General features: G+C 40.5%; 2 protein-coding genes across 2 annotated transcripts; both read left to right on the top strand.

The window, feature by feature from the left end:
- The first annotated feature begins 240 nt into the window (after window positions 1-240).
- On the top strand, window positions 241-4,265 carry umps (uridine monophosphate synthetase). Its single transcript, XM_079563256.1, has 10 exons — window positions 241-465; window positions 956-1,109; window positions 1,393-1,517; window positions 2,184-2,371; window positions 2,452-2,549; window positions 2,636-2,796; window positions 2,882-2,999; window positions 3,158-3,333; window positions 3,418-3,532; window positions 3,854-4,265. Exons 1-10 carry the CDS (start codon window positions 322-324, stop codon window positions 4,030-4,032), a joined length of 1,458 nt encoding a protein of 485 aa, XP_079419382.1. The 5' UTR covers window positions 241-321; the 3' UTR covers window positions 4,033-4,265.
- A 14,259-nt stretch (window positions 4,266-18,524) lies between these two features.
- Window positions 18,525-22,180, top strand: LOC306967891 (beta-crystallin A2-like). The gene is made up of 5 exons (XM_079563084.1): window positions 18,525-18,624; window positions 19,930-20,119; window positions 21,330-21,471; window positions 21,593-21,735; window positions 21,852-22,180. Exons 2-5 carry the CDS (start codon window positions 19,962-19,964, stop codon window positions 21,997-21,999), a joined length of 591 nt encoding a protein of 196 aa, XP_079419210.1. The 5' UTR covers window positions 18,525-18,624; window positions 19,930-19,961; the 3' UTR covers window positions 22,000-22,180.
- Window positions 22,181-25,257: the final 3,077 nt, after the last annotated feature.

The following is a 25,257-nucleotide window of genomic DNA, read 5'->3' as shown; positions in this document are numbered from 1 at the left end:
ACCTATAGACCTGACCAACTGCAGCGTCCCCATATTAAAACAGTTAGTTTAATCCTGGTGGTGACTTTTAAACAGAAAACCGTATAGTACATTATACATAGCCTAATTATCCTAAACTACATCAATATTTTTTGGTATAATTTTGAAATTCAACACTTTATTTTGAAATCCAAGATGGCGCATGCTTTTCGTGTGAAAGAGCCTTGACGGATGTTCAGCTGCTCGTGCTGGCGGTTTCAGGAAGCGAACGCTGAAACTCTTGAGTCAAACCCGACGAGACTTTCCTCGGTTGTTTTGCAGTCACCGACAGCTCACGTAAAGATGGACAACGTTGACAGCCTTATCCTAAAACTGCACGATGTAAACGCGGTGAAATTCGGGGAATATAAACTCAAAAGTGGGTTAATGACGCCTATTTACATCGACCTGCGAGTTTTGGTGTCCCATCCAGCCCTCATGAACCAGGTACACACACCACGTGCTGATCCTCTACACTCAGACACACTGCCCTTGCACTAAACTTTTCTTCAGTTCAGCAAAGTAGTTAAAAAAAAGTTTTCAGTACACACGGTCTGTGTCTAAATGGCAGCATAGTAGGAAAACAACACAAAAGCGTTGCTGGTAGTTTTCCCATACAGGCTTACTTTAATAAAACGACGTGCTTAAAGCGTGCATTTTTCTGTCTGTTAGCTATAGTGTATTTGTTTTTACTTGTTATACGTATTATTAGGAAACGCTTGTAAAATATCACTAACATTTTTGCAAATCTCAGGCCCCAACTAGCAACCACAATAATAATGGTTTTGTATATGTTTTGATATGCATTACTTGATTTGATGATCATTATAAACATTACAGTGGAGTTGTGAGGGGTTCCCATGAGTACTGCAGAAGATATGTGTGGAGTCATCAAAACTTCACCATTGCACATTCCTTTACTGATGTTTTCCTGCAGGTGGCCAGTCTGATTTACCAGAAGGTCCAGGATGAGGGTCTCCAGTTCGACAGTGTGTGCGGCGTCCCGTACACAGCCCTTCCTTTGGCCACGATCATCTGCTCCAGACACGAGCTGCCCATGCTTATCAGGAGAAAGGAGGCCAAGGACTATGGTCAGTGAGATAATGCAACTTTGTCAGCGCTTTCACTGGGACAGACCTCAAGGCTGATGGGAAATGGATCTTTTGTGCACTATTATGTTCCTATGTTTTTGCTTTGGGCTGCCTTGGCGTTAAAATATGTGCATTTCAGTCAGATATTAAGGCCTCAGTGAGTTATAGTACATTACGGCTTCTTGCTTCATCTAATATCGCATTTTGTAGAATTTGCTGATATATTATATCAAACATTCAATATTGTATTATTTTTTGTTGTAATGTTGTGCTGTTTTTGCAGGCACTAAACGCATGGTGGAGGGCATTTGTCGAGAGGGAGAGGCTTGTCTGATCATTGAAGACACCGTGACCAGTGGAGCCAGTATTTTTGAGACGGCTGAAGTGCTCTACAAAGAAGGACTTAAGGTACAAGACTTTATTATTCAATCTAACTTAAGCATCCTTCTGCCTTCTTTGTACTCAATACTATCCATTCCCAACTAGGGCTGCTCGATTATAGAAAAAATAAAAATCGTGATTATTTGTTGACTATATATTTAATTTATCCATCAACACATATGCAAAATATTTCTTTGGACAGTTAAAGTACAAATTATATAAATATGCTCACGTATCTAAACTAATCCTCTATTGAGGGATCTCTGTCACACCTGCCCAAGCAAACCAAGCGTGCGTCCTGATGACATCATCACACAGTACTGTTTGTTTATGTCGGAACAAAGCATTTGCTCGTAGCACGTCATCCCAGCCTTATCAGTGGTCATCAGTATCAGTAAAATTTTAAGAGTTTATCATAAAGCTCTGATGTTCCCCCAGGTGTAGCAAAACAACTTCCAGAAAAAGGATTCTCTGCACTTGTCCTTAATAGTTTTTTTCTCGATTACGCTATTTTTGAAATCATAATTGAATTTTCGATTAATTGCATAGCCCTATTCCCAACCCTCCCAAAGATAACTTGAAGATCTTCACCTCTGTCCAACGTCCAAGCTACTCAGTCCATCACAAGCTTATTATGCTCTGAAGACTTGATAACATTTTAACATAGGGTGTATAACTGCTTTCGTCTTTTAGGTGACGGATGCCATTGTTTTGATGGACAGAGAGCAGGGTGGCGTGGAGATGCTGGCGTCCAAGGGAATCCGTCTCCTCCCCATAATCTCCATGTTCAAACTGCTCAACGTGCTGCAGGCGGCCGAGCGAATCGACGCACAAATGGCTCAAGATGTACGGAAGTTCATCCTGGATAACAACACATTCAGGTACAGTGTTCTTACCCTAGCTAGGATTTTGTGATGTCAAAAATGTGGAAAAAGTTAATCGAGTGCTATTTTCCTCATAGACCCAAAGATGAGAAAAATGGCAATGGTGTATCTGCCCCCAAGAAGCCCTGTATCGAACACAAGGAGATGAGTTATGCAGAAAGAGCCAGACTACCAAGTAAGCAACGAATTTAGCCACTTTTTTATTACTTTGCGTCATTGTTTCTACAATTCTTACTGTTATATTGTGTTTGATATTTTCAGAGATTCACCCCTTGGCGTCAAAGTTACTTAACATCATGGCGGAGAAGGAGTCCAACCTCTGTGTCTCAGCGGACGTAACCAGCAGTAAAGAGTTACTTGAACTGGCAGATTCACTCGGCTCCCAAATCTGCCTGCTCAAAACGCACATAGACATACTCAAGGTACAACAGACTCCATCTAAATATTGATAATGCGCTATTAAAGGATAATAAATGTGACAATGGTTTGTGTTTTTTTTTTTTGAAGGACTACACTTCGGAAGTTGGTCAGAAACTGGAAACACTGGCTGGGAAACACAACTTTTTAATATTTGAAGATCGCAAGTTTGCTGACATTGGGAACACGGTCAAGCATCAATATGAAGGTAGATTTTTATTTTATTAGAGAAATGTATTATTCTTTTAATTGACTTGGAACATATGGGTAAAATAAGTGTGAGATGTGGTGATATACTGACTGAGCAAGAGCTGAGCAAAGTAGCGTTGTCTATTAGTTGATAATTGAAGATTTCTGTCTCTGCAGGTGGGCTGTACCAGATCTCATCTTGGTCCCACATCGTGAACGCCCATGCCGTTCCTGGTCCTGGGGTAGTTAAAGGCCTCAGTGCGGTGGGGAAACCTCTTGGTCGGGGCTGTCTGCTTATTGCACAGATGAGCTCACAAGGGTCACTGGCTACAGGGGAATACACACAAGCTGCGGTCAGTTTGTCTTTACTATTGTTCTTTTCAATTCATCCTGTTTAAATGTACTATTGGCTTATTTTTGGTTTGTTGGTCTTGCAGCTGAAAATGGCAGAAGAGCATTCAGACTTTGTGATGGGTTTTATCTGTGGTGAGAGGATAAGCAAGAGGCCAGAGTTCATCCACATGACGCCAGGAGTGCAAATGCAAAGTGGAGGTAGTATTGACAATCAAGCTTGCAAGTGGCTATTAAAACATAATCAATAGCAACCGTAACTAATACTGCAAAGTGTAAGCATGTTACATATATAGAAAATATCGTGATCTGAACCTGATTAGCAACACTCATTATTTTATGATTTGTGTGAGCTTTCTATTTTTATAAAAATGTTTTTGACAATACTGGCCTGGGGGTTTAAAAAAAAATCTCATTGTAGTGTCCATTGATCACCAGCAGGGGGAGCCATTGCACACAGGATGGCAACAGCTTTTCCAAAAGGCCATGCAAATGTTCATCTTCTGTTTGTTGCTCTTTAAGGGGATGCTCTGGGGCAGCAGTACTCCACCCCAGAGGAGGTGATCAAGAACAAAGCCTCTGATGTCATCATTGTTGGACGCGGGATCTTGGCGGCACCTGATAGGCTGAAAGCAGCCGAGGCGTACAGGAAGTCGGGCTGGGATGGGTACATGCAGAGACTGGCCTTGAATCAACAATAGACTCATTTGCATTGCGTTTTTCAGTTTCAAATGTAAATTTCCAAACACAGCTCTACTGTGGACCATATTGTAATGCACATTGAGTCAATCTTTATATAAGAAAAAATATGCTGACTCTTCTTTCCTATTTGGTTTATTTGAAGTGGCTCAGTATATTTTCCCAATTTATTCAACTTGTTTTACTTATAAGGCCTAAATGGGTAAAACTGATCAATGTGATGGTTTCCATTAAATACTATTATGTCTGGTCCAGTATGTTTAAACCTAGTATTTTTTTTAAATGTTTGGTGGACCTCCATATTACATCAATTTTTTTTCACCTTTTAGCTAAAGATGTAAAGCCTGCATCAGTATTAAATATTGACCATCCCTTAAAGCCAGCTTCTATAGACCTACTCATATTTTATTAACAAAGTAGATGGTAGGCATGAGTTAATGTGCTGCTTTGTTAACATTGACTATAATATGTGTTGCTAAAAATGTTAAATCAATTTTGTACTTTTCTTAATGTCCTATTGGGTTGAGCCACGGGTAACACCTGTCTCGCCAGTGTCTTCTTGCTAATTTATAAATTGACAGAGCGCTTGTGTTGTCTTAGTGAGCTGTCATTCCAGGTGATGCTGCGTAATCAGGGATTCAAAGACCAAGTCAAACGGTCTTGTTTATTTAGGACCATTTTTAACTCCTCGTGTCGCCCTGTGTCCTGAGGCTGCAACAGTTGCTGCTGAAACATGAGGTGATGGGAAACGGAAAACAGAAAAAGGGCACACAATTAACTTTTCTATGACACTATGGTTAGATGTAATACTTTTCATTGTACATACTGTGGTTACTGTATGCTTGGACGAAACAAATGAAACGAATAAAGTGCACAAATGTTTTTTTTTAACTAGAACTTGTCTTGTTATTTCTGCAAGTCGGTACACAACACACCTGGTAGAGCTAAGTTGGATTATCTCAATTGGTGGAGCAGTGTAGGCATATTCTTTATATATTAAATGTTTTATTGGAATGAATCTTTGGTGTCACTGCTTCAACTGTCGTCTTAAGTAAATGTTGGCACCGTAGTGTAGCCTATAATTTCAAGAATTGGCCAATGAACAGAATAGAGAGAACTCTATATAAGTTTTAGCCATTTATGTTTAACAGATTGTTAGCTCTTCCAGCAAATTGTGCATCAGCAAACGAAGTTAGGCCATTTTCCGCGCAAAGTAGATCTAATTTGCAAGGCACATTACGTATGTAAATGGCGCGGGATCCATCAAGTCGGGACCTGCGCGCGGAGGCGGCTGGTCGGGACCTCACAATGGGCCTTTTACTCATCAGCGCGGGCACAAAGGTCACGCACGTTGCCTGGTGATTGGGGAAGAGGAGGAGGATGGACGCGCACATAATGCTACTAACTATGAACTACCGCATCTACCGCGCGCACTCCTCCCGCCCTCTTTGTGTCAATATTGGATCAGAGCAACGCACCGTGCGACAGGTGTCTGCGCCAGGGCTACCCGCTCACAGAGCACTGGAGGGAAGGAGGGAGAGGGGGAGAGAGAGAGGGAGGGGAGGAGGACAGAGGGGCAGAGACGAGACACAGGTATAAAAGGTGTGTATCTGGCTCTGGCGCCACACATTCAGTGCGCGTAAAGATGCGTCACACCTGCGCTTCTTCTCCAGGTAGGGTGTCATTTTCCACGAACAAAGTTTTTGCCCGCAACATTTGAATTGTTTTGCTAACACTTTCTGACTTTTTTAACAGAAACGAGAGGACACAACTTCATGGAGCGTCATTTTGGTGACTTTTGATGTCCGTATTTGCTTCACGTTGAGCCTCACGTACAATACCTGAAGGTGATGTTTTGTTCGTTCGGCTCGCGTTACGCAGGTACGGATTGGCATCGGGAAAGACCTCTTTCTACTAAAGACCATAACGAAGTTTTTTTTCTCCTTTTCCCAACAAGGAGTATTGATTTTGTGAAGTTTGTTGCTATGCAAATGATGGAGCTATGGGGACACAGTCTTAACGCATGTGTAAAGGGGCTAATGGAGTTGAGTGGATGGATGTACCTCAAGTTCAGCTATAGAAATACACCTGTAATGTGGAAAATACCTTTAGACTTCCGTGTATGTGTGCCCAATGAATTTTAATAAAAGAGTTTGTTTAACTGAAGCTCCAGGTGTGCAGGGCGTCTCAATGAATAGGTAGAGCGGTTCATTTGCATACAGCTGGTGAGAGATAAGGCATGGGGGAAACTGACTTTTAACATGCTCAAAACTAGTGAGAACATAAAGCCTATTTAGCTACACACTACACAGCACTTGTCAATTCTAGATGTACAGTGTAAAAGGCCAAAGTAAGTTTATAGATATACACATTTCAATGGAAACCCATAGACTGCATGCTTTTCAAATTCTGGACTATTTCATTGCTAGACAATATTTTCGCAAAAGCTATATCATCTCAACCGTGTTGTTCAGAATTGAAACAATGATCTGGATGTTTTTATGGTCCCTGTGTCCAGCCCCAAAGGCCTTGACATTTATAACATGAGTGATGATGCACTCTCCTCACATAAGTGATGACAGCACCGCTTTTTCCAATGAGCCCTATATTCATTTCTGTCCACTGCCTGCGTCACTGGTTCGGGCTAAAGGACAGTAAACAGGGGGCTTAATGGGAGGGTTTGGTAATCATTTACTAAACATTATCCACACACATCTGATGAGCCATCTGCTCTTTGGATGCACAATGTTAAATCAGTGGTCGCAGCATATGGTAGGTTACACAGGGGTTTGGTGAAGTCTTTCACTCAATGAACAGTTGGGTTGATTTGTTGTTATTTGGGGTTTTCTGAAGACAGACAGACACCATATCCATATCCAGATATTTTAGATTTTGCAAGTATGACTTTTGGGGGAGGATGAGAGACTAATTTTAAACAGGCTGGATTGTGTTGTTCATTGTTTTACTTTGATGAATTAATAAAATATTTTCAAAAAAACAAAAATCCCTCTATTTTACCCTCTATAGGTAAATCCTTCATGTTATCAGTATAGCAGTTGTGCGTTGTTAAAGCTGATTACGGAGCTGCTTTTTGCATGTTTGCTGTTTGATTTGAACATATGGTCAGACAAACACATTCACAAGGCGGTTTGGTCAGGTCTTGCATTCATAAAGCCTGACGTTTTAAGAAATCTTCTCACAAACCGCCTTGCGATGCTGCGCCGGTGTGTCTAAACAGCATGACATTAAAAACGACACCAATTCCTCTTTTGTGTTTGCAGTGAGATTACATTTTCAGGTTGATTCCAAGTCAAACAGTCTTCGGTGATAATCTCTCAGTTGTTTATGGAGCTAAAATGTCAGCGCCCCTGCACAGACCTATACGCCAAACCCTATACAGAGACGCCTGATAGAAACAAAGCTCTTCTTTCAATATTATCTGACTGAAGTTAAAGCATAAAGAAGAGTAAACATGAATAAATCCCAAATTATAGATTATTACAGGCCTGTTTGACACATTGCTATATTTTCTTATCAAAAAGCAACTGTTGCCAACACTTGACTGTGCTAAAACTATAAGTCAGGATAACTATGTCACAATTGATGTATTATTTGCACACAGGTAACTTAATAAATGTAACTAAATCCTGCCCATCTCCTTTTGGTGATCACTTGTGCGCTGCGAGAAGCCATTTGCCTGTCCTAAAGCTCCCAGTCAATATTTGTTTAAAAGCCAGAGGGGAGCAGCGCGCGCACTCCTGGGTATCCTGGTTACCTGTCAGGTTAAAAGCGACTGTCCCGACGGGTGCAACCGCGGCTACACCCTTTACACTGAGTCGGGATGGAATTTGTACAGGACACAATAAGACATAATGCAGCCTCTGAATGCTCCAGGGCTGCTCATTCAGGTGCGGGCTATTGAGGGACGACAGGCCCACGGCGTAATCTGGATGTTATAGTGGGAAATTGTTGTAACACGCACAAAATGATATTGAAGCTAAATTAAAGGAGACACTTCAAGATTATTAACTTCATGAGCTTTTCGTTTTGCGTACAGCCCATAAGTCGTCATCTGACCTGGTTCTGAGTCGTTCTGCACTGAAACTGTGTTCATCAGGGTGCCGTTGATTGAAAGCTTGTTTTCACTGTTTTGTAACATTTCGACGACTGTCTGTGGTTGGTGCTCCAGGTCAACTCGAAATCGTGTCCACAGTCATTCCCTACTTTGTATCTGTTTTTAGCTTTTACTTGTGTGTACTATTAACCTCTTAACCCCCACCCTGACCGAGCGCAGCAGTCCAGCAATGCCCAAATCTAAGAATTTCAGCCTATAGGCAAGTGCAACACCTCATTTGAAAGCTAAGAATTAAAAGACAGTTATTGTTGCTTCTTTGTCACCGCTTTTTCATCACTGTTTCTGTCACCTGTTTCACTGCATTTTTGTCGCCTGTTTTGTTGCTGTTTTGTTGCTTTTTGATCACTTTTTTGTCACCGTTTTGTTGCTTTTTCATCACTGTTTCTGTCACCTGTTTTACTGCATTTTTGTCGCCTGTTTTGTTGCTTTTTGATCACTTTGTTGTCACCGTTTTGTTGCTTTTTGATCACTTTTCTGTCACCTGTTTTACTGTGTTATTGTTGCTTTTTTGTTACTGTTTTGTTTCTTTTTGATAACTTTTTGTAACCTGTATTTCTGTGTTATTGTCGCTTTTTTGTTACCGTTTTGTTGCTTTTTCATCACTTTTCTGTCACCAGTTTTACTGCGTTTTTGGAGTATGGAGAGTATGGAGTGAATGTACAATTGTCTCATGTAAAGCGCTTTGTGAATATGTCTGTGAAAGGCGCTATGGAAATAAAGATGTTCTTCTTCTTCTTTTGTTGCGTTTTCATCCTCATTCACGTCTCGTGTTTGTCACTATTCTGAGGCTTTTTTCGAGAACATTTTAAATTTGGGTCAAGTCAAACCGGAGCGAATGTGCTCTGTTCTGTTCTGTTTAAGAGGTTAAATCATCGTTATTAATCGTTACTGTCTTTCTGTTAACTTATGGACAGTATTTCAAAATGTTAAATGTTACCCCAATATATTTCAAGCCTTACTTACGCATATGTCCAACATGGCTGACCTCTGCAGCACCCCCAGGACCCCCGGGACCCTCCTCCCTAATTCGGCCTAAACGCCTGTATCTGTATTGCTGAAATAGGATTATATTTAGTGTCCTGTTTGGCCCAAATGTTTTTCTCAGTTTGAAATGGCTGGTGGAGAGAGGAGCCGGGGGCTGTGTGCTGTCTCCTCTGACAGTTACTGATAATGAGGAGACATGCAAATGCCCCGAGGCTGCGCTCACTTCAGCTTTTCACTTTGGTTTCTATGGTCTGGACAGTGACACTTTCATACTTTTAGGAATAGCAACAAGTGTCAGAGTCAGTTTCCAGGACTGAGTTTAACCTCTTAACCCCCACCTGAACCGAGCACATTTTCTCCAGTTTGGGTTTACCCAAATCTAAAAGCTTGTTGAGCAAAGTGTCAAAATAGCAACAAAAACGAGGATGAAAATACAACCAAAAAGTGACCCAAAAAAGCAACAAAAGAACGACAAAAACACGAGAAAAAAAAAAGATGAAAAAGCGAGGGAAAAAGAAGCCACAGAAAAAGTGACAAAAACTACGAAAACACAACAAAAGTTGTGACAAAAATGTGCCAAAAATATGGTTTTCTAGGCCTTAGCTTTCAAATGGGGTGCTACACTGAGCTACACGGGAGCTTCAGTTGAGAATCTTTCAGATTTGGGTAAAGCTGAACTGGAGAAAATGCACTCGGTTAAAGACACAGAATTTATATTTAAATATATATTTTCATATTGATCATTCAATTTTGTTCTTTCATAATGAAATACATGTCTGTAGCTGAATCATTAACTTAGGCTTAACTTTTGTTCAAACCCACACTCTAAAACTAGGAGCTGTTTCTGCCAAAGAAATGTCTGTAAACCTGATCATAAAGTCCCATGACGATTATTGAAATTGAAAGTTTTTGATGAACTGCTTAACCTCCACCTTATCAAAGCGCAATTTGTCTAGTGCAGCTTTACCCAAATCTAAAAGCTTCTCGACTAGAGAGTTTACAGCCTATAGACCAGCATAATGCCTCATTTGAAAAGAAAGATCTACAAAACTGATCTGATTTTACCTGGCGTCACCACTTTTTCGTCCTATTTTTGGTGCCAAATGTCACGTTTTTGTTGCGGTTTTGCTGATTTTTGCTGTTTTTTTGTTGCTTTTTTGTAGCTTTTTTGTAGCTTTTTTGTAGCTTTTTTGTTGCTTTTTATAGCTTTTTTGTAGCTTTTTTGTTGCTTTTCTGTTGCTTTTCTGTGGCTTTTTTGCTGCATTTATGTGTTGCCCCCTCGGAATTACCAGGGAGAATCAGTTGTCTTTTCAAAGTTTATTTTGAGCTCAAATATTACAGAAAAAAGGTAAACATAGGTCCCCTGTGAACGAACAATAAAATAGGTTTCAGCATATTGGGGATTAAGTTAAAATGGGTTAACAAACGACACTTACACGTCCCAGGTGTAACAAGGCTTAGGCCACGGCCCACTACTGCGCCACAGTTTCTGCTCTGAGGCTGTGGGCCTAGCTCTTTTAAACTCGCGTTGCAAGGTCACATGATAATTGCGCTTCCGGTTTAATCAATTACATTAAAAAAGGCAGTGTTTAATATTAGCAAAAAAGATTAATACTGTTATTTACAGTGAAGGATTTACCAACAATAATAAGAAAGCGCTTAAAAACTTTGTCGAAAATGGGCTGACAACATATGCTGCAGTTTTGTTGTTTGTCTTGTGTTTTTGTTGCTTTTTCATCGTGTTTTTTGTTTGTTTGCGTTTTTGCTGCTTTTTCTTTATTTTTTAATCACCAATTTTGTGTGTTTTTGTTGCTTTTTTATGTTGTTGTTACTGTGTTTTCATCCTCAATTACGTCTCGTTTTTGTCACTATTTGGATCTTTTTTTCCATGAATCTTTTAGATTTGGCTAAAGTCGAATGGAGAACCTTTCGACTTATAAAGACTAAACCATATAAAGCTGCCACTACTACAACTATCGAGCCGTGTTTACTACTGTTACTGTTACTATATCTTTAACCTCGCTTGATCATGACAACAAACACACTCTTAAAGCACTTTTCCCTAATCGTTTCCTGCACAGAATAATAAAAACAGCACATGGAACCTTACACTCGCATGTCAGGCGGCCCGTGTTCATCAACACACATAAACATTGATTGTCTCGCTCAGTCCAGCTGCCTCGGCCTTTGAGCGATCGCCGAGGTGGAGAGGAGGCCAGATGTCGGCTCAGCATCACCTCCACCTGGATTAGTCGCCATGGAAACCTTCCACCTGGAGAAGGACATCTATTCAGCGCGTGGGTCGTCTGTGTGTGCGCTTTGTGTGAGGCTGTATGCAAACGTGTGCTCAGGCCGACTCACTGACTATGCAAATACCTGAGACCAGACAAGAGAGACTTCCTGCCAGAGTTAATATAACATTTAGAGCCGGGGTCGGCGAGTCAGCGCTGAGGCCGAATACCCCAAAGTAAAGCCACAATTTCATCATGTTCATCATTTCTGACCTAATGTGGGGGTTTGGGGGGGGGGGTGCCCAGTAGGAAGTGTTCATGTAATTGACAGTGTTTCCATTATTTCAGGGCACTTTAACCTCTTGGCCCCCACCTGAACCGAGCACATTTTCTCCAGCTTGGCTTTACCCAAATCTAAAAACTTTTTTTTTTTAAAAAGCTTCAAAATTGTGACGAAAGCAAGAACAAAAAAGCATCAAAAGAGCAACAAAAAACATGCTGGAAAAGCGACAAAAATATGACAAAAATGAGGCAAACACACAACAAAAAAGCAATGGAACAAAGCGATTAAAAAGCAACAAAAAAGCTACAAAAAGTGACTAAAACTAAGGTGAAAACACAACAAAAAGAGTGGTGGAAGCATGACTGGAAAGCAATGAAAAAGCAACAAATCATGACAAAAAAGTGACATAAAAACGCTGTTCGAACCACTTTGGACAGGATGTAAAGCAGTGGTCTCCAACAGGCGGCCCGTGGGATAAATCCGGCCCACGAGATGATTCAATCCTGCCCCTGACTTATAGAGCACAAATTCCTGAGAAAGTAAGTATCTGGGCCATTCCTGTGCGGAGTTATGGATTTTTAAAGAAATAAGCAGAATGATCTCTCCAGCCACTAGGGGGCAGCTTAAATAAAGAAAGGAAAGAATTCCACACGTGTCCAGCAGAGGGCACTTACATAAGAAGAGATCCGGATATAAACAACACATTATAATCACGTGGTAAATGGACAGTCTGCCCCAGGGCGGCTGTGGCTACAATAGTAGTTTGCCACCACCATGTGCTGAGGGAATGAATACTGACTACAGTGTAGAGACTTGTGACACAGGCTTAAGTGCAATAAAAGTGTAAGCCGAGGTTACAGTCCTGTCAGGCTCATTATTATTCATTTATTTATTGTTGCCTCAATAGTATATTCTCAATCAAAACATATTTTACTGGAGCTTTGTGGACCCCCGCAATGCACTCCCTATATCAGGGGTCAGCAAGTTTTCTTGGCGGAGGGACGATTTTCTTTATTGTAAACAGACCGAGGGCCGAAGCCGCTGATTATTAGCTCAAAGTAAAGCACAACACTGGAAAAATCACTATCATGAGATAAATGACTTAAAATTGCTTGAATTAAAGGTCTTCTGTTGAATTAATACAAGATACAAATGCAGACTCATTCAAATATTAGGAACAATTTTGGACAGTTCTTTCACATTTAATGCACACGTTGATTCATAAACACAAAGGCGTGAGCTGAGAGGTTTTGAAGTCAGTGACCACATCTTAACAAGGGTTTATCAGTGTTTAATTGAGAGTGTACTGATATTTAACTTTGTTTCTTGGTTTGGTCATTTAACTGTGAAAAACAAAGCTAAAGTTGGCAGAGTTGTTAAACAGGGCGGTAACGTTTTGTTAACCTACTACCACTCACCTGAACCGAGCACATTTTCTCCAGTTTGACATAACCCAAATCTATAAGGTTCTTGAAAAAAATTGCGAGAAAAACAAGGATGAAAACGCAACAAAACAGCAACAAAAAAGTGGCAAAAAAGTGACAACAATGTATTAAAAAAGTCACTAAAACACGGCGAAAAGGTAAAAAAAAAGTAACAAAAAAAATGGGTTGAAAACGCAAAAAAAAAGAGCCCCAAAAAAACAGAAATCCGATCATAACGCAAGGAAAAAGATCCAGTTTTAGATCAGTTTTGCAGGTCTAAGCTTTCAAAGGCGTTAAACTGGCCTATAGCCGGGTTTCAGGTGACATCGCAGCGTTCTAAAGACCTATAATATTACACAGGTGCTCATCATATAATTAGAATATCATGAAAAAGTGCATTTACTTCTGTCATTCAACTTAAACTGTGAAACTAATACATGATAGACTCATTACATGCAAAGTGAGCTATGCCAAGCCTTTGTTTGTTATAATTCTGATGATTATGGCTTACAGTCCATTTTCAAAATACTCTAATTTTGCGATTTTTACAAGCTGGGCCAAAATAATCTGAATCATAACAAATAAAGGATATACTTGTGTCACTTTGCATGTAATGAGTCTATATCATAGATTAGTTTCACAGTTTAAGTTGAATAAAGCAGGCGTCGTAGGAGGTTAACTACCCCGTGTTCTAGACTTAAAGCATCTTCTTCTGTCACGCGAGTCATTTGACTAAACCAACAGTGTGTGTCGTCATAGATACAATCCTGCACTTCACGTTACAGCACAGTAATGTTATTGATAATGTATTTTGCATCTTATTATCATGAATATACTAACCACATTTCCTGGTCGTCCTGGGTTAGGTTTTGGATTCGTCATTACTACCATGAAAAATGTGTGTGTCCTGTTTCCATGTAGTTATCACACTTTTAGACTCCCAGTCACATGACCACTGCTCAGTTCCTCCTCAGTCCTTTATATATATGTTTAAAATGTACTGTTACTGCTCTTCTCTACAGTGCGTCTGATAAGATGGATCAGATGAGGGGCAGCTTTGTGCCTGGCCTCACTCACAGCTGATTTCACAGGGAAATAAAGCCGGGGGGGGGGGGGATTTGCATGTGACTCTGGCTGCGCTGGTTGTAGAGGCTGGTTTAGCTGCAGGCCGTGTGTGCGTCTGTTGCTTCTCATTTCCATCTCACCCGAGAGCAAATAAAAACAACACACATTGAACTCTCTTTGCTTTCTATTTACTCACCGTACATTTAAAAAGTGGATATGTATTTTTCTAGTAGTAGTCCGAAATCTGTTTTGTCCCCATTTATTATTTTGTAAACAGTACCGTGTACCCAATGATGAAGCATTTGTATCTTTTTTTTCTCTCTCTTTTGCTAGATTTGTTCTTCTTCGTTCTCTTTTGTGTACATTTTTTGTCGTCTGTTTTCCTTTTGTATAGGCAACTTATGTTCTATGGTGTATGCAGACGTAGCATTGTCAAGATAAGTTAATTTAATTCAATCGCTACCACTCAGTTTGTTATAAAAAAAAAATTCAATTCAATTCAAGTAACTTAAATTATCCATGGGGGAAATTTAAAAGGGGAGAAGAACATTCATCCAACAGCACACACACAGCACAACATAAAACACAAGTGAGTCCATCAGTAAATTTGCGATGTTTAACCTCGTACCCCCAAGTGCATTTTTTCCAGTTCGGTTTTACCCAAATCTAAAAGCTTCTCAACTGGAGAGCAACAGTGTAACACCTCATATAAAAACTGTAAGGCCTATAAAAGTAAAAGCTGTGTTGTCACATTATCGTGGGGCTTTTGTCACATTTTTGAAGCGTTTTTGTTACTTTTCATTGCGTTTCTTTTGTCACTTTTTTTGTTGTGTTTTCATCCTCGTTTCCGTCTCTATTTTGATGCTTTTTGGTAAACTTCTAGATTTGGATGAAGCCAACCTGGTGAAAATGTGCTCGGTTCAGGTGGGGGTTAAAGTGCACATGACACATTAGACACAATTTTTGCTAAAACATTGTTAACTTGGCCATTTTGGTGATGTTTGTAGTTTCCTTATTGGACACCGACAGGAAGTGACATAGAGAGAGGGTAAACAATTTTAAACTGTTGCCATGCCAACCATGTTACGTCAATGAGAAATGAGTCAAACTGCTGTGGTGCATTACCCTCTTCTATGTCACTTCCTGTCAGCAGCTTTAAAGGAATAGGCCACCGTTTTTATATACTAAGACATGTTCTTACCTAGCCTTAGACGTGTTAATATATCCCCGTCTGGTCTTTGTCCGTGCGCACTGTCACGCAAACGGAGCACATACGCAGCCTCTCCCACATGTCATATAGCTCCAAAAAAGCTCACGATAGAAGCTACCAAGCTCTTCCACGTGTTTCCTATTTAAATAAAGTTACGTGAAGTCTTTTCATGCAAAGTATATTTACACAGAAATGTAACATGTCGATTTTATAAGCAAATAAAAAGGGGAACTATATTCTGAGGCGTAATGATACGAGGAGCAAAACGTCCGCGCAGTAACTCCTAAAGACTTCCCCCGCTCACTTCCGTCAATAACCTTTAGGTTATTTAAAAAAAAATACTTTTCTGCCAAACATTTCATCATTAAAACTGCTGCTTCATTGAAATAAAATGAAAATTGACTCTGTGCATAACTTCAGAACAAAACGCCGCCCAAGAAGTGACTTCCTGTTTCGATCCAGCACGCCAAAACAAAAGCACACAGCTCGTCTCATTGATTAGTTCAGCAGGTACTTGCAACATTAAAAGAAGATAATTAAATACACACATTTTAAGTGTTTTGTCATAGTTAGGCAGAAAGAAAGTTGAACTAATAAACTCCCGAACTAATGAATGAGATGGTGCTTTTATTTTGGTTTGCTGGATCGACGCCCAAGAAGTGACTTCCTGTTTTGATCCAGCACGCCAAAATAAAAGCACCATCTTATTCATTAGTTCAGCAGTTCATTAGTTCAACTTTCAACTATAAACAGACAAAACACTTAAAATGTGTGTATTTGATTATATTCTTGTAATGTTGCAAGTACCTGGAAAACTGATCACACAGGTGAGCTGTGTGCTTTTATTTTGGCGTGCTGGATCAAAACAGGAAGTCAGTTCTTGGGAGGCTATGATGTTGTTATGATTTCGAGTCAGTTATGCAACCAATGACCTTGCAACTGATGTTATCCATCAAAAAACTTTAAGACATTGAATAGCTCTTTGTGCCCCCATTTTATCCACAATGCCCCCCTTCCACCCTCACCACCACTCAGAAAGGTCATTATGTTTGTCTATCAGGCTGCTCTCACCTGCACATCACCTGCTGGCTGCAACATGTCCCGGTACACACTGCACAGAGGGGACAATAGTACAACACAACGACCAGACTCCGAGCAAACACTGTTATTTTCACTCGACACAATGCGGCTTTATACAATGTTCAATGTGTAGTGAGTGACGGAGAGACATGTGTTAAAAAACAGTCCACATGCTGTTGTTGACACTATTTTACTGGGTGTAATACGAGCTTTCACCACTGGATGTCGCCAGTGACGCAGGGAAACATTATGGCACTATTGGCACATTTGGACTCATCCTTTAACAATATTGTTCATTATACTTGCTCAAAAAGGCAAATACTTAGGCTGTGGATACTGGAAAAAACAAACCAAACAAAACTAACAGGTTGTTCCGCTTCTAAAATACATAAAAGAAACAATACAAACACTTAGAAATATGCTGCTAAAAAAGAAATAAGTTGCATTTTCTATTAAGAATTTCCCTTAAATTTCCCTTATTTGAGAAGTAATATGAGTCTGTAACACGCTAAATGTAAGGTTATAACAGGCGCTTGCTGTGGCATGTGAAGTATTTAAACTCTGCAGTCATTCAACACAAAGCTTTTCATTCACAAAACAGAATTTTCTGGGTTCATGGTTTCAGGAGGAGGTGTCACCATGGCAGAGGGTTCACACTGGGCCATAATAGAAAGAATAAAGACCACAGCTGATTTACAATATAGTACGACTGCAAACAGCTGAGAGGTTAACCGCTGTATGAGGTATATATAGACTTATATAATCCAGCTGTCAGTAAATCAGTTTCATAATAGGGAACCAGCTGCGCTATATTATGTACCTTGGCCCAAACTGACAACTTTTAAGACAGTAACAAACTATCCATCCATTTAACGACTTAATAATAGGAATCAATTATAATTTCATGTCAAAAAGTGATGTCACTTTGCCGACATGCATCATCAAATCACATCGAGGTGCAGTATGTCATAACACAACTATATTGATCCATTATTTCAAATGAAGTCTTACTAAATAAAAATGGGTACATCTCTACATTATGATAAATCCGACTAAAACATGCACAATAGGCTAAATCTTACATACTAGACAACTTAAGTATGTAAGTTTCAAGTCTCATCAGATTTCCGTCTTGCAAAATGTAAAAGCTTCTAATTATCAATGCTGTAAATGGGTTCACCCACAGAGTTGTGTGTGTGCCCATGTATGAAAAAGAAATGAAATACTAATTACTTGTACTTACACAGGCATATGCTCGCTCCGGCTGTCCAGGAGCCTGTATAAGACCGAGTTTGTGCCTGGATAACTCAGGTATTACTGATGTACTGTGAAATCTCATGAACACTAGTACCACTAATATAATCACCTCTATTGCCTGTAGCCGGAAAGTAAACTAATTTTGAATATTGGGGTAGGCACTTATAAGCTTTCTTGCTTCGGCCTACTCCTTTTGAGTTTTGGTTTATTTATTTTCTGTTCTGCAACAATGTTCATGTAAATAATGTAAATAATTACTCAAATCAGTCAATCTCCCAGTTATAGGTCATTGTGAAAAATCCTCTGGAGATGGATCCCGGGTGCTGCATTGCATTCGCCCTTTGCCCCTGACAGGTTACCCCTATGGCAGTGAAGGATGGGTCAAATTCCCCTGGAGACAATGAGAATAACACAAACTGAACATGATTAGACTCAATAACCTGCTGTAAGTGAAAAGACTCCCATGTTGACAACATTTTCAACTCTTGTCTTGGTTTTTCTTTAGTTTATTAGTTTTTTTGACAATATACAAAATACATTAATGCTCCAGACCCTTGCTCTCCTCTTCCTCTGCTTTACCCAAACCTACTGTCCCCAGTGCGCCGTAGTGTGTGGGGATCAGCTCCCAGAATGTGTCCATTATCCCCCGTCCCCAATCAAAGTGTCGTGTCAGTGCGTTGCCTTTGTGTGGCCGCGCGTCAGCCTGGGCCTGCCGTTACTGATGACTAAGGGCTTTGGGGGCTCTGGGCACAAAGGCGTTTTGGACCCTCCACAATGCACCCGGCTCATGTGCCCCTTTCAGCGGGACGTCCAGCTGCTGAGTGTGCAAGGCTCCAGTCCCAAAGCAGCAGCCTATAAAAACGCACCCGAGGGACCCAGCGCTGACATTGAATATTATCTGGATCTGTCCCACCTCACTACGTCTGTGAGTATCTCCGCACTAAATATTTATAAACAGGTAATTATTTACTGTATACTATAGACAAAAAAAATGTGTATGCAAATGATACTGCTAAAGCTAACATGGAAGCACAAATAAAACTTACTGTACCTTACAGTTTGGGGATTTTTAGTTGTAATATATATTTTTCATGTAGATATTTGAGCTTATTTGGAAACAAACTGGTTCATTTCTCTTGCTTGTGTATTTTCAATGTGTTTTTTGTAAAAACAGTGTGGTCTTTAATAATAATTTTACCATACGTTCTTACATTGTAGTATCTTTAAAGTACAGCCTCAATATAAGTATTCTGATCCTGCCGTAACACTTGTAGATGTTTGTGCACACTCTCAGTTATGCAGGACTTTTCTATCGTTGACAAAAGATCCGTCATCTGTACTGGGCTGTTTTCATGCTATAGGCATTAGAAGTTGTAGAAATAGCTAAGTATAAGTCGCACATGAAAGTAAGCCACATTTCGAAATTTACCTTGAATTGCGTTTCTGGTATTCTCAAGTATAACCACTGTAGTTTTCATTCCTTCTGCTGCTTAGTGTTTTTGTGATGCTCCGTGTGTACGCTTTAAGACGTTTCTTTGTATGTGTGGCCTTGTGCCGTACACGGGGATGTTATCTAAAGAAAGGGAAGCCATCTTGTGAGGTGCAGAAATTGAAAAATGACAAATGGTTGGATTTTTTTTTCTCTCTCTCTCCTCTTGCATCTCTGGCCTTAACAGATTCTATAAGAAATGAAAAAGTGTACGTCTTCGCCTTACCAACATGGAGTTTGGGGAGGGCAGTGAGTGGCAGAGGAGTTAGCCTTCCCTTCCTTGTCAATCTACCTCCCATTATTGTAACGGAAGCTCTTAACTACAGTTTTGGGAGTGTGACTAGGTGTCTTGTGTAAAACCCGCGACAAATGTTTTTTTTTTTTTCACTAAAGCCCATAGTAGCACCTTTCTATTGCTGTAGGAAAGTGTTTCGCCCAAGTTGTCCGATTGCAAGCAAATTGATCGACTGCCTTATCCGCAAAGAGAGTGGTCATTTTCTAAATCCCTTGTAGTTTATATAAGCTCTCACCCATCCAGGTGTGTCCCATAGAAGCACAAGTTTTCAAAAAGCAGGGCTAGGATGTGTTTTGCCATTCATCCCAGGCTCTCCCCAATTGAGAATTTATTCACTGTGGATTGAGAAAGAACCTGGCCCCTTACTTTAAAAGATTTGCTTCTAGACAATCACCATTGCTTCTAAGACCTCTAATCTTGTACGTTTTCGTTTGCCCCGTTTTCAGAGAGCAAACCCTTCAAGGGATCAGTCGCAGCCATGAACACTCAACAGATGGAGCAGATGGGCCAGTTCAGAATCACAGTTTGGGAGGAGGAGAACTTCCAGGGAAAGAGGTGTGAGTTTATGCTGGAGTGCCAGAACATCATGGAGAGGGGCTTCAACAAGATCCGCTCCATCAAGGTCGAGAACGGACCGTAAGTTTTGGGAAATCCATTGTAATATTCTTATAAACACACATAAACAATGCTGGTTCAGACTTAAGATGGCTTCTGCTGTTATGAATGCCATGTTTTTTTTTAAAGGGATCTGCCATTTTGATGCTAAATAAGTTGAACAAACATCAATCACTGCTCTGTCTCTATGATAAATAACTATTTGAAAGTTGGATACTATCTAGCTGTGAGAAGTGCAGTACATATTATTAAATTGACTCTATTGAGAGATCATGAATTAGGACAGCTTCTATAGTTATTCTGGAAAAGACATTTTGTGTTTTTGCTTTGCATATATACAAATATTTAAAGACAAGATCACGACTGTGTGAGTGACTGTAGATCAGATAAAGGCAGCAGCAGCGGCGGCCGGAGCAGGGCTGAACCAGGCGTGTTTACTTTGTCCCTTACGTTCACAATGGAGATGCCGCTCTCGGGGTTTCTGCTGCAGTGTTTTAGCCTCTGCTCTGAACAACAGTTTGACTTCATAGACGACATTGCTTCAGGTTTAGTGATTGATTATCAGTGATGGTGGTGGAAATAACACATATAACACATTCAGAGATGAACTGACTGGATTTTATAAACATCTTACTGCTGTGTGATTGCCTGCAGTTTGACCAGTATAAGAGATATTAGAGATAAACCAGTGTTTTTCAACCATAGACCCCAAAGCAAATCATCTGAAAACACATGCCCAAGACACTATGTTTCAAATGTAATAACAATTTATGTACTGTAGATTGTTGTTAATAACCTTAATTTTGACTTAAAGTAAACCAGGGGACAGGGGGAAAAAAAAGGATTATTTGGATTACTTAAAGACTGTCAATGGATCAAATATGAGCATTGAGCATTAAAAAATACAATTGCCAATCATTGTCAATCATTGGACACAGAAATACCCTGATAGGATAGCATTTACTATAGAATATAATAGATATAATAGTTATATTAAATAGTAAATGGAAACATACTGGGACAGATCAGTAACATGGCGCTGCTGTGTATTTGCTTGAATGCTTATTGCCCAATTGCTTTTAGTTTTATTATTTGAAGCTATCACAGCACAATATAAAGCACTGATTGATTGCTCTGTGACAGTTATTGAATAGCGTTTTTAAATTTTAGATTTATTCATCTATTGCCTCTTGGACCTCTTTAATTTCCTGTGCCTTGTGTGTGTGTGCAGCTGGGTGGGCTACGAGTACCCCGAGTTCCAGGGGCAGCAGTTCATCCTGGAGAAGGGAGACTACCCCTGCTACGAGGCCTGGAGCGGAAACAGTGGCTACAGAACCGAGCACCTCCTCTCCTTCAGACCCATCAAGTGCGCTGTGAGTACTACTACTACTGCTACTGCTACTGCTACTTCTATTAAGCTTACCCCTTTTAGCATGACCTACTACTACTTTGCTATGCTTTATCTAATGGTGTGTCCTTTTTCTTGCTCTGCAGAACCACAGTGACAGTAAGGTGACCATGTACGAGTGCGAGGACTTCCAGGGCCGTAAATTTGAGATGTGCGACGACTACCCCTCTCTACAGGCCATGGGCTGGTGCAGCAAGGAGGTTCCCTCCATCAAAGTCAACTCTGGAGCGTAAGTCTCTGCGCTCGTCTGTATGATTTGTTCTTGTGCATAGTGTTTTATGGCTGTAGACGTGTGCTGTAAATGTGTACTGGATAAGTACTGACAGATGACGTGGCCTCTTGCAGCTGGGTGGCCTACCAGTTCCCCGGTTACCGTGGTTACCAGTACATCCTGGAGAGGGACAGACGCCAAGGCGAGTTCAGACACTACAACGAGTACAGCACCCAGGCCCACACCAACCAGGTGCAGTCCATCAGGAGGATCCAGCACTAGACCAAACCCACCGCCCTGAACTGAACTGACCCGCAACCTGCACAGACTCTCTCTCTCTGGCTCTGCTTGTATGGATGAAACCTACTTCTGACATGCTAAAGCATGTGTGTGGAATAGGAAATAAAAGCTTTTCTTCAAAACTAGAGACCTTTTGTCCGTATTCTTTTTTTACAATAATCATCTCCACCTAAACTCATTGGCTACAGCAACTGTCAGTCATTTGGGACCAGCACTGGCAGCCAATCACAACAGGTGACAAAAGCAAGCACTTCCAATGAGAGCCCAGTCTCCTTCAGCTCCTCCCACTGGTTTTGGCTTGTATTTTTTGCCGATATTGAAGTTGCAGTGTTGCTTCTGTTGGCAGCAGATGTGTCATTTTGTTCTTGTCAGATTGTAATACTATTTCCAATAAACAAGAGCACCACGCCACATGGTTTCTATTATTTGTGCTTCCACTGTTGAAGGAACAGCATATCATAAATACCCAAACAAATGTGTTTTTACATAGTCTGATATAAAAGGAACTCATATTACTTGGAAGAATGTGAGGCGTTTGGCTCCAGGGTATGCTGAAATAGTTTGGAGATAAGAGTTTACACAAAACACTGCAGAAGCCAAGTTTTCACACACAGACATTGATCATCTTTTGTTATGTACTTCTATATCTAAACTTTAGATATAGAAGTAAACATCTCTGCATTTACTTTTTCACTTTTACCGCCATTGTGCATTTTGTGGTATAAACAGCATCCAAAACCATGTAGACATTTCTTTGGATCGAGTCTCTGTCCAAGGTGCTGAGCCCAGTCAGCAACGTCTTGTAAAAGTGGCTGAATCGTCTCAACAATAAATTATATTTTACTCTTCACATGTTCTCATTTACAGAAAACAAGCATTAAAAACTCCCCCAAGGTTTGCGTTTCTTAAATGATCAATATAGAAGGCGGGTGTTGCGTTTACTCGGACTACTGTTGCATCAGCCACTGAACCTTGTCACGTGACCACGACCACGTTATCTCCTTAGTGAACACAATTTTCTATCTTAAACGCTGCTAACTGTATACATTTTGCCTTGTAACTTTTCCGCTGCATACTAGTATCAATTCGCTTTGCACCATTTCCCCCAAAACAGTTTAACTTGACCTTACGCTTTCTGTACTGTGCAGTCCGTTGTGTCGCGTTTGTTGATCTTATTACTTGACACTTGTATGTTTGCCTAGTGTCACGAGTTAAGATCCTGGAGTTGTTTACCTGCTGTTAGGAGCGGCGCACGGTCCCACACCCAAAAAAAGAACAGGATCTATGAATAAATGTGTAACGTGCACACACACCTTTCTCAAATAGACATTCCTGCACTCAGGAATAAAGCGGCTGGAGGAGTACCAGAGAGACACACACAGCTGTGGACTTTGGAGGCACTTTTGGAGACGCCAGGTAAGTTCACGCTTTAGAAATTAGAACTACATTATTTGCCGTTATGCGATAGTTTGATCATTGAAATAGCTTTCGGCACATGCAGTTGGAATAGCATTGTGTCTTATACGATTTACATTACAATGACAAACTGAACAGTCATTTCCGTCCATGCAATTTGTATATGTGTCACATATTTAGCCATTGTGTTTTACTTAAATTGACATTCAGTTAAAATATGCACATACATCTTTAGCCTCATAGCATAATTCCCAGGCCATGTGCCAAGGCTTTTGGAGAGAAGAAAAATGCATATCTCAGGCAATTGACAATACAGTATGTGAAAAGTTGAAGTTGTACGCGTATGTGTAGTTATAACATTTACATTTGGACCCTACTTTCTCATTGCATCAAATTGAAGTTCCAGTCCCATATGGCACATTTACACATTTGCAGTTCATAGACGTTGGACATTTCTGCAAACTTCTTCATAATTTTGTGTTATTAAATGTTTTGGGGACACACTTAAATATTGTTTCATGTTCTGTATAGGCCTAAAGCGGAAGAAAACAACATCATATTCCTGAACCTTTGTCCAGTTTGCCGGGCTTGTTTTAAGTTGCCTGCGATTCTCAACTCGGACGCAGGCAGCTAAAGCAAGTCTGGGACGCCCAAGACACACCCTTCACCTTTCGAACAAATGACAAATCAAGGAAGTGGACTCCTTTAACACCGCGTATCGAATTCATTCATGTGACAGTGTCTTGTATCAGTGTGTGTTCAAAACAGGATGAAGAAATGCCAAAGTCTGTATTCTGCACAGTCTAATGTGAAGTTGTGAGATATGAGTCATCTAGTCCATTGCTGGCAGACAAACACAAAATGTTAGCTATAAAACATCTGTACTATTTCAGAAAATGCCCACTAATTCTAAAATCATAAATGTTTCAGTCATGTGGTCATTCAGACTAACTCTTGCATTTATCGTACGTCATTAATCCCAGTTTATCGGGCTGTAAACCAAATAAGATAAGGCCATGATTGTTGCCATGGCAGTTGCTCATTGTTTGCCAGATCACGTGACCATTCGATCCCAATCTTCAGCTGCATCTTTGTTAATGGATTTTACTATTATCATTTTTTTCATTACTAAACTAAAATGCATACATACGAGTTAATTAAACTACTGTCTATATGTTTTTGTATGAGGTAATGTATAAGGCTGTGTCCTGGTTTACTTACTGTGTCATGTCTTCCCTAAATCAATAAAAAACGATTATTACGCTTCTCGTATCAGTTTTTTTTTTTTTTTTTTGTCGCAAACACACGTTGCTCTTTGGCTTTCACCATAAACGCCATTACGCACGGCCTGCCACATATCATACGTAACGTGCGCGTCCATTAGAGGCGATGGTTTCCCTGTTACCATCTCATTACGCACAATGAGGCCATATACCCCTGACTCTAAAAGGCACGAACAGACGCCGCGTATCGCAACTGCTCCGCGCTCTTTGTTTTCCCGTGCCCAATGGAGCGTGCGGCTTTCTAGGCAAATACCCTTTAACCAACCGCGCGCCGGGCTCGTGCTGTTTGCCCGCAGCTAAAGAGGCGGAAAAGTGAGCAGGATCTGAACTGGTTTCCATGTCAAACACTTCAATTCACCATAGAAACTCAGATCTTAACGCGGGGAGGAAACTTTATTAAACTGCGATGGCGGATTGATAAGGGCCCAATTTCTAGGGGCCTCTTTTTATTGTGGGCAGGCGGCGCGCTGACAGAGGTAAATTGCTCTTTTAATTAAAGCAATGCACCAGGGGAAATTGCTGTCTGAATATTGTCTCGGAG

Source organism: Gobius niger, assembly GCF_951799975.1.
Source record: "Gobius niger genome assembly, chromosome: 9".
NCBI classification, from domain to species: Eukaryota; Metazoa; Chordata; class Actinopteri; order Gobiiformes; family Gobiidae; genus Gobius; species Gobius niger.
The sequence above is the reverse complement of the archived record's forward strand: the minus strand, read 5'-3'. Positions and strand labels throughout refer to the sequence as shown.

What these genes read in the sequence shown, in the direction of transcription:
- umps (XM_079563256.1), top strand. Translation starts at nt 322, where the DNA reads ATGGACAACGTTGACAGCCTTATCCTAAAACTGCACGATGTAAACGCG. An exon ending in CTGGATAACAACACATTCAG is followed by an intron (nt 2,372 to 2,451) that starts GTACAGTGTTCT and finishes TTTTCCTCATAG; the next exon opens with ACCCAAAGATGAGAAAAATG. An exon ending in CGCACATAGACATACTCAAG is followed by an intron (nt 2,797 to 2,881) that starts GTACAACAGACT and finishes TTTTTTTTGAAG; the next exon opens with GACTACACTTCGGAAGTTGG.
- LOC306967891 (XM_079563084.1), top strand. Translation starts at nt 19,962, where the DNA reads ATGAACACTCAACAGATGGAGCAGATGGGCCAGTTCAGAATCACAGTT. An exon ending in ATCAAGGTCGAGAACGGACC is followed by an intron (nt 20,120 to 21,329) that starts GTAAGTTTTGGG and finishes GTGTGTGTGCAG; the next exon opens with CTGGGTGGGCTACGAGTACC. An exon ending in ATCAAAGTCAACTCTGGAGC is followed by an intron (nt 21,736 to 21,851) that starts GTAAGTCTCTGC and finishes GGCCTCTTGCAG; the next exon opens with CTGGGTGGCCTACCAGTTCC.